The sequence below is a fragment of the Salmo salar genome, chromosome 11, assembly GCF_965601325.2.
Source record: "Salmo salar chromosome 11, fSalSal1, whole genome shotgun sequence".
In the NCBI taxonomy this organism is placed as follows: domain Eukaryota; kingdom Metazoa; phylum Chordata; class Actinopteri; order Salmoniformes; family Salmonidae; genus Salmo; species Salmo salar.
This window is the reverse complement of record NC_138301.1, coordinates 40,316,068-40,328,271: the sequence shown is the minus strand read 5'-3', so window position 1 is coordinate 40,328,271 and position 12,204 is coordinate 40,316,068. Positions and strand designations below refer to the sequence as shown.

At 41.4% G+C, this 12,204-nt stretch overlaps 1 protein-coding gene across 2 annotated transcripts; it reads right to left on the bottom strand.

Annotated features, from left to right (window-relative positions):
• Positions 1 to 238: 238 nt before the first annotated feature.
• LOC106562790 (RNA-binding protein, mRNA-processing factor 2a) lies at positions 239 to 11,575 on the bottom strand. Of its 2 annotated transcripts, none has more exons than XM_014127805.3 (8): positions 11,150 to 11,575; positions 7,792 to 7,869; positions 6,333 to 6,371; positions 5,820 to 5,882; positions 4,458 to 4,608; positions 3,602 to 3,750; positions 1,376 to 1,448; positions 239 to 1,270 (listed from the first exon to the last, which is right to left on the bottom strand). In XM_014127805.3, exons 1-7 carry the CDS (start codon positions 11,207 to 11,209, stop codon positions 1,383 to 1,385), a joined length of 606 nt encoding a protein of 201 aa, XP_013983280.1. In that variant the 5' UTR covers positions 11,210 to 11,575; the 3' UTR covers positions 239 to 1,270; positions 1,376 to 1,382. The 2 variants fall into 2 exon arrangements, with proteins under 2 accessions (XP_013983280.1, XP_082814040.1); XM_082957914.1 differs by lacking the exon at positions 11,150 to 11,575 and adding an exon at positions 5,364 to 5,410 and having other exon boundaries at positions 7,792 to 7,830.
• Between the last annotated feature and the right edge of the window lie 629 nt (positions 11,576 to 12,204).

Genomic DNA, 12,204 nt, shown 5'->3' with positions numbered 1-12,204 from the left:
GCTTGGTTGGACAGAAACACGTAGCATCTTCAGAGGGCAGAGTGGGTGGTGAAGGTCAGCTCTACTGGTAATACAAAGAGACTAATATAATAGTACATTTAAAATGAATTGACCTGGAAACATCTGAAATTAAGCTCTGATGTACTGTAAAGTGGAGTCAAGTCAGCAAAATCATAGCTTGCACATAATACAAAGGACGTGCATAGTTTAGATCTGGTTAATTAAATCAGAAAACAAATGCATTCACTTTGTTTAATTCATAAAATGGGAACAGTTGTACATCTCTCATGTTCAGCAGATCCAGAGAAACTTTTTTTAAACTGCAAACGTATATTTCTCCATCCACCTAATCCTGCTAGGCCATTAAAAATGGCTTCCAAAAGCAACCCATGTTCATGTTTGTAGTCCAGTTTCACATTCTGAATAATCAACATTACAGCAAGCAATTTCTTAGCAGTCCAAATGGCACATGGGCCACTGTTAGAATTCTTGAATATTTCAGTAGACCATCAAACAAATACATTTGCACTTTGTAAGTACTTACAGGATTATAGATCAAAATAACACCAAAACACAAAATACTCCTAAACAAACATACACGTTCATTATTTAGTAGCACAAAATGCATAAATATACATTAAACAAAAGTACAAAAATACTTGTACTTTGCATTTTCTCAAATATACTCTTTATAGACATTGATCTTTTGGGAGAGACTGGGATTGTCAGAACCTAGGGGTGCATTCTACAAGGTCCATGCAAGAAGAGCCATCTACACAACAGTCCATCTTTCACAGGTAAGACCAGGAATACACAGGAAGCAAAGGGGATTCATTGTCTAGACTTTAGGTCCAGGTAAAGAGGCAACACAAGCACTAAGAAAAACAAGGACACAAAACTCTGCTTTCTAATTCATGCCAAAAATACTTCAACATGCAATGACTGAGCTCTTAGCTCTCTAGGCCATAACCCAAGGAGTCACTTTATAATGTATAACTTCTTCAGAATGTTATTCTCTTCAGCAAATAATGACCTATGGCGTTTACTTGGCTCACGTGAGGTTTGGAAGTGCTAAGATGGTACCGGAATAGTTGCCAAAAGGAATCAGCTCAATCTGTCGCTGGCAAGGTTGTCAGTTCAGACCCCTCCAGAGAACATGAATAGGTCTGTAATGCACATTCGTCCATTAAATAAACCTGATTAAATTAATGACGAGCTCAGTAAAACCTCCCTTCAACTGGACGGAGAAGGTCTGGTTCCCAAAATACATCTGAAGGGGGAAATTGGACAACAATTCATTTTCAATCATTTTAATGTAATCCATATTGTATGTTCTGAAAAACCTTGATGAAAGCACTTGTATAAAGATACTCACTAAATATCTAACAGAACTGCCGGGACTTCCATCCTGGCTGGTTAGTTTCAGATGGAGTAGGGTACCAGCGCATCTAGGGAGATCAAAAAAAACAGTCAGACAAAATAACAATTGATCGCAACCTGTGAGATTTCCCAACAGGAGGACTGTAGGAAACAAGACTTTAGACAAAGGGAAAGAAATGAACTTCATCCAAATTGTGGACTGAAGTCTTGTCACATATTGAAAAGCTCTAAAAGCATAAGAGATTTGGATGAACTGTCCCTTTAAGCACTGGTCATTCAAAGACCATAGGAATGTGGGTCACAGCTGCCCTATGACAATGAACAGTATCATAACACGACATTCATGGAAATGAGACAAGCAAGCTATTCCATGTGTTAAACATTTCCATCTTAAAAGCAACTGATTGACAACTACCTTTCCATACCTCTGGTCCAACTAGTTTGGTTGGACTAAATGGAGGTCAAACAGGTACCACATGACAGTACAAATTGACAGGAACAACGGTTCATAGTGTGTATGAGTTGTTGCCTTAGGATTTCAAACAAGACACCTGAAATTTGACCACGACAGGGTGAACTACCGGTAAATGTAAGGTAAGCTTTGGTTTGGGAGACTTACAATTCATTGGTTTGGCAACTATACCAAGTTCAGTGTATTTCCTCATTCATTCGACAGGAGTGTTGGCGGGAGCAAATTCAGAGCATTTGAGGGATCTTTCATCAGATGGCAATTAGGAACGCTCCTTTCCATTTCAAACAGAAAAGCTTCTGTTCCAAGCAAGGACGTGGACAGTAAGTTGGCACCTCCAAAGAAGGTTGTCATGACCAACCGTTTTCTCCCAGTAAATACCACACATTTCTGAGGTTGCTTTATCCAATGAAAAAGAAAACAATCACTGCCCATTTCACAGGGTAACACCCCACCATGTTCATACATTACAAGTGAGCTTGGCATTGAACTTCAAATGACCCGTGGCAGAAAGTTTCCATTATTCTTGCCGGGCCTGACTACAGCAGTGTAGCCCATTGTACCATAACACCAGCACTTAGACAGCAATTAGCTAGCAATGGCAGGACTTCAGTGTTTTCTGCCTCAGTTTGCAGTGAGAGCATTCCTGAGAGCATTCCTACAGCACACCGATGGAAAGGCTGGTTGAAGGGTTCTATAGCTGGCTTCTTTATCATGGGCTAGTTTCCTCACAAGACTCACTTGAAGGGAGAAGCAGTGGTGGAATTAGGGGGAAGCCCCTTAGAACAGGGCCACGTTCAACAGGGGACAACATTGTTGAAGGTTCGGATAGAAATATATAAAGAACATGGCTCTGACATGTAGCCAAATTACATCTGTTCATTATATTTCTAGCTGCAACGTTTCAATGTTTTCCTACAGATTGTGTCCCCTGGATTCCAGGTGTAAACTGTGTGGCCGGCAATACGTCCAGTCTGTCCTTGGACCTCCCTACTTGGGTTGTCCTCTGAGTCAAGTCCATTTCCACCACTGTCTCCTCCATAGATTTAGAAAAGGTAATTTAATATGATCTCCATGGTCTCCTCTCCCTAATGGCCCTACTGTGTGAGGCTGGATACAGACTTAGCAGGGAGGAAGTGAACTCTGAAGGTGGGGATGCATTAAAGCCTCCAGTCACACTTGCCGCTTTCAGACCCAGACACCTAGGAAGCAGTGGGGCTCTTCCCTGGTGAGAATCAATGAGGGGCTGTGAGGACATGCTACTAGCGTAGAGAACACCGAAGGGGATGCTACTAGCGTAGAGAACACCGAAGGGGATGCTACTAGTTCAGCGAGTCAGAAATAACTTCCTCTGTGGTATAAGTCGCTTTGACACGTAACAGAGCGTTAAAGGTAGACTATATGATATCATACACAGCGGGGCAATTTCCTGTTCATAGAAAACAAAATACAGATCTGCCAAGACTGCAACTAACAGCTCATCCCAGTGGACATGCCTCAAGGAAGTGTGCAAAAGAGCTAACAATTCTGTTGGGGTGACTTCCCGCTTGCAGACGTCAATGCCAACGTGTTTGATGGCGTTGTATTGCTGAGTCGACCTTTAAGGATAGCGGCAAGGCATTGAATTGGCACTGGGCTAATGAGTCTCTCAGAGGATGTCAAGAGCGGGCCTATTGGCTTCCATTCTTACTGAACTGCAGTGAGTGGAGAGATGGAAGGGCAAAAGGGAAGAGAGACTGGTTGGTCCTGTACCTGGGCGTGGAGGGCTGCAGCAGCAGCAGCAGCTGCTGGATAGGCAAAGGCGCCGTGAGGGAGCCCGGGGGTCAGCTCTGTGGTGTAAAGGGGGTACGGGGTCCACGTGTCCGGGGACGCTGGAATCAATGCTGCCCCCGTCAGGTCATCTGGAAACATGCAGGAGGTAAAAGGGCCGGGGAAACAGTTTTGGGTATAACAATTATCTGTGCAAATGCCCCCATTGCCATTATCAGTAGTACTTAGAGGCTGAATAAGCAGAAATAGACGCCAACTATAACATTGCACTCAAAACCCTATGGAATCCTCTATACAGTACATGTGAACTGTAAAGTTAAAGTAGGAATGTCATTGTCTTGCTTTCCTCTTTGCATGAATATTCCTGATAAAAAGTATGAAGTATTTACGTTGGGCTGACTTACAGTCAGCGAAGTTCAGCAATTACAGTCATAACATTGTAAACCTTTAAGTGGAAACAATATAACTAAACCCGGTAGAAGTCATCCCAGTACCATTTAAACATCACTAAGGTCATTAACGCCAGGGCCATCCAATGCCACCCATCCCACCCAGGGGCAACAAGCAGGTGCATGGGCAAGAGACGGGGCACCTGCAGTCTAGGCCGAGTCAGACTAGCACCGATACTGTAGAAATTCTGGATTTAATTTAAAAAAAATTAAACTCTACAGTCCGATGACTCATGCATGTGGCGGATGAGTTAGTCTTCAGTTAGATTATTCCACCCAATTGTGGGGTTTACTGCAATGCGCCAAGCAAGAGAGAAGGGGGGAATAACAGACAGTGGTGAGAGTGTGGGTAGAGGCTAGAGTGGTGTTGTGAAGCCGTAACAACTTACATGGGTCCCGTGCAATGAAGTGAGCTCCTAGAGCAGGGTGGATATTAGTGGGGTTCGGTGTGCCCATCAGCTTACTCTTTGCCATCTTCGTGTTGGCTTTAGCAAACTCTAACCGCAGGGTCTGGGGGCACTCGGGGTCAAAACGGATGCCCTGAGAGGAGAGACGGGACGGGGACACAGTATTGTAAAGGAGGTGGCTTAGGTGAGTCTAGGCCTAGGGCAAGTGTGTCAACAGCCTTACATGGCCCCCTCTCCATTGGCCCCGCTCCAATACTTGTCCAATGCATATTTTTCCCCCCCACCTTCATCAAGGTAACCACTGATCTTATACGTGGCTGGATAAGAAAAGTTAAGTTTCCCTTTTGTCTTGACCAATCCAACCACATCAGATCAGTGACGACAAAGAGGAAAAGGTGGAAGGATGCATACTTTTTTAAAGTAGTCTCACAGGGCACTAGTAGTCTCCTCTCCATGACTGCTTAAGGACGCATGGTTTGGATAGGTACTCAGCACATTACTTCCACCATATTGAGCCCTTTCATGGAGAGAAGGAAACGAGGAGAGGAAGCTGTGAAAGACTTGGCCTTGGATGTGGTTGACCCTGGTTGTGTTTCTGTGCCTTAAGCATTGTGCCCACATGCAGGTGAGTATGTTGGTGTGTGTGAGTGCGAGACTGCTTACGTGGCTACAGGCTGTGATGTTCCTCTAAGGAAGGCTATGAGAGCTGTGTTAGATATGGCCAATGTGGCTACGTAGTGACAGAATAAGAAGTTATATTACAGAAGGTGTTCAAAACACTACCAATGTAGCTCTATGATATATTTATATGGCTAAGCAGTGATATGCAAATTAGGAGAGCTATAACGTATTACGAAAGATGTGTTCAATTATACCAAAGTTAACTACCGTAAGTCTACAGGATTCTGGTCTCTGTTTCCAAAAATGGCCCTGCCCTTGAATTGTAAGAGACAAAATGCTTTGTTTGAGTGATCAGAGGAACTCCGTTAGCCCAGCAGTGAACCCCCAACCATACCTCATAGGTTAGAAACAGGACAGGAGAGACTGAGTCAAAAATGTAGCCTAACTCTTAACTTAAAGCCTGCATTATGACAGTTCTGTTCTGTATGACTCGATTACATCATGATTGTGTATGCCACCTTTAGGTCTAATCTTCTAATGATAGAAGACTTCTAAAAAGGCTTATACCAAGTTATAAAGCACAATGCAGGCTTTACATAAAGCAATGTAGCTATATACCACAAAGAAACAAAGCAACACATTTTTGGCCAAAATCCTTGTGTCCAGGGAGGATGAAGACATTGCAACTATTCACGGCTACTGTCCGCCTGGTCCGATGCTTACGTTTAATGCGTTTTTGGCAGCTTCGGCTCCAGTCCGATTGTCAAAGGTGACAAACCCAACTGGCTGGAAGAGAGGAGAGAACACTGAGACAAAGGGCCCCTAATGTCCACCTCAACAGGTTAGCACTGGAACACTGCCCAAGTACACTTCAGGTAAATGGTCAGAATACAATGGGACTGAATCATAAATGCATTAGACAAGGCGAGCTTAGATGATCACAATAACTTTTTCACTAAGTTTGAAAACAATTCACAACAGAAGCTAAACCACATATAGGTTTAATATTATAAGATGAAAGCATGGCAACTGCATGGGAAGGTTGTTTCCTATTGAAAAATTATTAACTAGACCAATGTTAGCAATCCTACGTTAATTAGCAATGTACCACTTTTTGATTACCCAAATGGTGGTAGGAAAACTGAACAATGCCACTCTCCATCCAAGATGTACTCCTCATATAGCCCTCATTTGGGGGCCATGAGTCCCCTATAGTAATAACTGAAAGCGTCTCACCTGTTTTGACGTCAACTTAATCAGTGAACCCTCGTAACCCTGTAAGAAAAGACATCCAATTAGCAACGATGAAGTCACATGCAGGAAGCCAGACATGCACTCCACTCAGATATTTTGAGAAAAGAAAATGGAGAAATCCACAGACCTGTAATTAGGTATGTCTCATTTTAAAGGAAACCATTATATTTTACTCCGTAGGTCTAACTGTATTTAATGTTAACTGATGCTCCAGCCTTCTCCTGAACTAATCCGTTTGACAACTTTCAACCAAATTCATAGGCTGTTCAACAACCAGTGAATTACTAATGTGAATCATTCTTAGTTGTTTTAAATGGGCCAAGAAATCTTTGGTTTGGATGTCAGTACGAGTCAGATTCCTGGGGGATGTAGGGGATTTTAGCCTGACTGTGGTATTGATGGATGAGAAGTCTTCTCATCCTGATATACAGACATGGGGAAATTAAACAACTTAGGACGATGTGAGGTTCAGAGAGTTTCAGTCCAGTCAGGAAATGCAAGCCACCTTCACAGAAATGGAACACTAAATGCACACAACTAATAACAGAGGCAGCTGAATCCCATCTACTTTGCTTCATACAAATCACTAAAAAGCATGTGGGCCTGTGTTTTTTCCAGGACAAAAAACCTGTCTACCATATCTTTGCTTGTAGAAAAAGCAAGCTGGAAGGGTTGGGAGGTCCATTGCCAAAATAAAGCTTCAGATCCAATATACAGAATGAGACAACAGCAGATAGTATAGACTACAGCCAGTCAGACTACAGCCAGTCTATGACAAACGATATATCCAATGGAATCTAATCTATGAAAACAGACGGAGAATGGACTGGTTTCAGTGATTTCATAGAACTGCTTTGAAAGCTTGACCTGAATCACACATGAAAGGAAATGGAAGAATCCTAATCTTCCTGACCTGGAGGGGAGTTGGGTCACCGGGATAGTTGGCCAATAGCAGTGCTATTCATTTACACATTCCACAAGACCATCCATGTGTGAGGGATACCACTTCCATTTTGGTCAGGCAGGGGGGTTAATGAAACTGTACATCTTGATTAATATACAATGTGGTGTAGATGAACAGTGATGTAGCGTTACTACTTTCAATATTTCTGGAGTCCTCCGTGGTATTGTAAGATGATAGTCACAATATATAATTAACCATATGGGCAGTTGCTTTTGTAAAAACGTCAAACTAAGGTAGCTACATTGGCACCCGACGAAGAAGCTGTCCGTTAAAACGTTCTGTTACAAAGATAATAGTACTGATATGCATTTTGTTTATTCTCATTATGAAATGTTTTAATATAAAAATGCAGAGAATTAAAACAGAACAGAAGAGCCAATGACAGGAGTGGACTGTGCCGTCTCCGTTGTAGTGGACAACGAGTTAAATATGGAGGCCAAATTCTTCCATCGCCTCGGAAACTAATCTCATGCTTACCTTAAATGGTCTGAACAGCAGGTACAGTTCACGAGGTTTGATATCCACCGGCAGGCCACTAACAAAAAGTGTTCGTACCTGGAAAAAAATAAAAAAGTGAGTATCTCTAGGGCCCCGTTTTTTCAAAAGTTATCAATCCGGATTTCGCCTATCGGACAGGGTTAAATGCATAGAAACGGAATGAATAGAATGGACTCATCAGCATTCTATGTCTGTGCATTTAATGCTATCCAATAGGTGAAATACAGCTAGATAGCTTGAAAAATTGGCCAGAGCATAGGATTCAAATGCCATTTATTTGATAGGAAACCTATATTTATACATTAATAGAATCAAGCATGACAATGAGAAGACTGTATGGAAACGTGGTCCTGTACAGTTCAGTTGGTAGAGCATGGCGCTTGAAACGGGTCACCCATACATAAAACCAGGCACGCATGACAGTCACTTTGGATAAAAGCGTCTGCTAAATGGCACAATACATACATATATGAATCGTGTCTGAAGGACATATTCAATGGCCAGGTTCTACTTGTTTACATATTATGGGATATCGTGCACACAACCTTCCCCCTGAAAATGGAGCGCCATCTTGATTTGAAGAATTTGCGGAATCAGGTGTTACTGTTTGGCCAAAACAAAAACCTGCACACACAGTCGACGTCAGGGGAGGATTGTCCACCTCTGATGCAGTTTGAAATAACACTAATTCTAAATGTCTCTGTGCTGGACAAATGGCAGTTCCTACATTCATCCACTAACAGACTAACCTATTCCTAGTTGACTAAATAAAGATCAATACCACTGGCTTACATGCTGACCACACAGGTCACGTGCCCGAGCATTGCAAAATAAATTCACACACATTCAATCATTGCACCCACTGCGCAGAACGCGCTGCAAGTCCTGCCTCTCCCATCTCGTCTTTGGTTTTTAGAAGCATATACCCACATGGGTGATTGAAATATGAACTGAGGTCAGTTGTGGTAATGCACCCTATGAAAGTTGGCTGCCAATCACCATATAAAGTCCAAAGAAAAATAAGCCTGGAAGTAGGAGAGATGACTAGAAACTAATCGGTTGACCATTTTATGTGTGGATTGTCAGAGTAGAGGACCTTGTGCATTTCAGGTAAAATAACTCCATGTTTATATCCCAGGACAAATTAGCTAGCAACAGCAAGCTAGCTAGCTAAATTGCCATAAATGTTTAATGCTTCTTGACCTGTCCCCAAATTAATATAATTGGTTCAGAGTTTGTTTTGATATTTCAACCTGTGCATAGTGATCACGTTTGGTGTGGTGGGACAAAAATCTATTTGCAACACTACTCTACCTGGTACCATACCACAACGCCTCAATGACTAGGCTACTGTAGGAATGCTCCCTCTGCAAGCCCCCCCCCCCACCCACCCCAGATGTCAGCCCAAATCCTTGAACATGCAGTATAAAAAAAAACAAATGTACTATGTGACAAACACCACCTAAATTGTGAGGACTGGAGGAATGTCAAATTTGAGACCATCTAAGTACAAAGGAGTGATGTGCAGCCCCTCATGACTCATGCTGCGTTTACACAGGCTGCCCAAAACTAACATTTTTTCCACTAAATTATGTTTTTACATCAGATATTTTTCAGAGGTTGTCTGATTGGTCAAAAGAACAATACTTAAAAAAATAATCAGAATTGGGCTGCCTGTGTAAATGCAGCCATTATTTAGTGAGAGAAAATGGGTTGGATTTCCACATGCGAATTCAAAACAAACATGGGCCTGTAATGTTGTCCATTGGACCCTGCAGTGGCTGAGGAAATAAACAGGCCTACAGAAGGGCCATTGGGTCCCACTCTGTGGGGAGGCCCGTGCAGCACAATGGACTGCCAGAGGAACAGTGGCGGACAACAGTGCACAGTGTGACACCATTTCCTTCCTTTGACCCACGCCTGCGAACCACAGCCCGGATTTAACTTTTTTCAGGTGCTCCGATGACAAAACTCCCATGCAAGTTTAAGGCACGTACTGTACTGTAAGCCACATCCCATCTAGACAAATTCATTGGACTAATTAGAACATCTGACTAGGGAATAGAAGATAAGCTTCTCTGTAAACAGATTTCATGTAATGATTTTAATTGGTTTAACCTCAGAACAATATGGTTTCTTGGACAATTGAATGTTTGTTGAAGGTTAAAAAATGCATCAAGTGTGTGTAGGCCTAAATAATACAAGGCAAAGGCAATAAAACCATACCTAAAGGTATATGGCGGAAATCTGGATCAAAATTAAATAAGTGATTGGGATAAAGACTCGAGTGGCGTAGTGGTCTTAGGCACTGCATCTCGGTGCTAGAGGCATCACTACAGACCCTTGTTCGATCCCGGGCTGTATCACAACCGGCCGTGATTGGGAGTCCCATAGGGCAGCTCACAATTGGCCCAGCGTCTTCCGGGTTATTAGGGGAAGGTTTGGCCGGGGTAGGTAGTCATTGTAAAATAAGAATGTTCTTAATCTGACTTGCTTAGTTAAATAAAAGATAAATAAAAATACATGTAAATGAAATTTAGGCCTAATGTGCAGTGGAGAGGACAGTAAAAAAAAAGTACACTGCAAGATTGGAAATACATTTAACATTTCTTTACTGACCACAGATCAGATAAGGATCGGAAATGTGTATTATGGCATAAAGAGTCCCAGGTTCTGTTAGGTGCCGATCGTGTGAGCTGAAGTTCATCCGCAGTATATGAAATTAGGTGAGTCTGTCCATACAGAGACAGGACAGAAACCTGAAATGTAGGCCTATTGTGGAATTGAAAAACGAATGTTAAAATGCTTAAAATTAAGTATAACCTATAGATCTACAATGGTAATAATTGCAATTTTATAGATTTGGGAGTTTAAGAACAAATAAAATCTTGAAATTCAGCACAGATGTCATCGCAATTAGGCTATAGTCTAAACCAATATTTCACATGGCCATAACAATAATCTACTGTAGGCCGAATTTAAAGACAGCAAGTCTCGCAAAAAAAGTCTATATATAATCCTGTGTGACTTACAATCACAAAATGTAAACGTCCATTTAAAAAACGGAGGCACACCCTTTTCAGAGCTTCCAATGGAATCGAACGACTTTTTGTTCAGAAAACCATACCTAAAAGGGAACTTCACATCCTTCTTCTCATACAATGGGCTTTGAATCAGTTGATCATTAATTAGCCTACAATTTTGGGGAGGAAAACTATTTGCAGGCTACTCTACATCTCTTCCAGGCTAGACTTCGTAGCCACACTCACAACCCGTTTCAACCAAAGACATTATGATACACAACTTTTGACAAAAAAATTAATTCCCATATTCTTACCTCCTCTTCTATGGAAACGTTATTCGTCTCGGAATCAGACTTCAGACTTGTGATAGACATGTTGAGGTTTACTTCAGCGTCAGTTAGAGAAGAAATGTGAAGTTCAGAGTATTTTCCAAGTGCGCTTGTGGTTGAAGAAGTCTTGGTGGCGTTTAGACTTCAAGAAAGATGTGCCGAGGTGAGTTCGTGGTGTAGTCGAGGTATCCAAATATGTATTGCGAGAGATAATCATTCATAAAAAATAAACTTAAGGTGGATAAGTGCAGTGTGAAGGTGCGACAGTGGGAAAGAAGTGCTCGTATGCACCTCTGCTCACATCAGTTGCGTTTGGTTGGGGAATCTGGTGGGAGAACAAGTCAACTTTTTCAGTGGAGCGCGTCTCCGCGGTCGTTCCCCTGTTTTGCAATTAGGTCATCAATTATGTTCCAGCCCTGTGTGTGCTGTAATCATGTTGGAGATCCGCCTCAGCTGGTGTCAAACCCAGCCCCTTCATAACTACATCACCGTTTCTATGGGAGACCATGAGCCAATAGAAAATATTTTATCAACCCATACGTTCTCTTTTTGTATGCCTATAAAATGAGCATCCCACACATTTTATTATAGACCTATACATCTCAAGGTATGGTTGTTTGACATGCATTTCGAGTATCTAATTTTCTTGTCAAATCAAATTAGTTTTTAATAATGACAGATTATTTTCATGATTAAAAAAAGGAAGATTATTTAATATACAATTTCAGTGTTGTTTAATACAAATTGACTTAACTTTAATACAAACAACACCAGCCATCGAATTACAGAAACATCGATTGTAAACCTATTATTTGTGCCAGTTATTTGAGATACTTTAGTATTTAATACCAAATGAATAGGCCTTTTATATTTTATATTTGTGACATTATAGGCCATTTTAATTAGAAAAATATATTTTTGTGTATCATTGGCTAATATTATTTAATTGTGAGCTGTATATTTGTTTTATATAGGCTAATAAGATTTATTATCACTGATAAAACATTGTCTTTTATTAGCCTAATTTAATTTTAGAAAGT

Bases quoted from the DNA above. Each gene is read 5' to 3' on its own strand.
- LOC106562790 (XM_014127805.3), bottom strand. From the start codon at position 11,209: ATGTCTATCACAAGTCTGAAGTCTGATTCCGAGACGAATAACGTTTCC. The intron at 6,372-7,791 runs GTAAGCATGAGA...CTTTTCTTACAG, and splicing joins TGCTGTTCAGACCATTTAAG to GGTTACGAGGGTTCACTGAT. The intron at 5,883-6,332 runs GTGAGACGCTTT...CCTCTCTTCCAG, and splicing joins TTAAGTTGACGTCAAAACAG to CCAGTTGGGTTTGTCACCTT.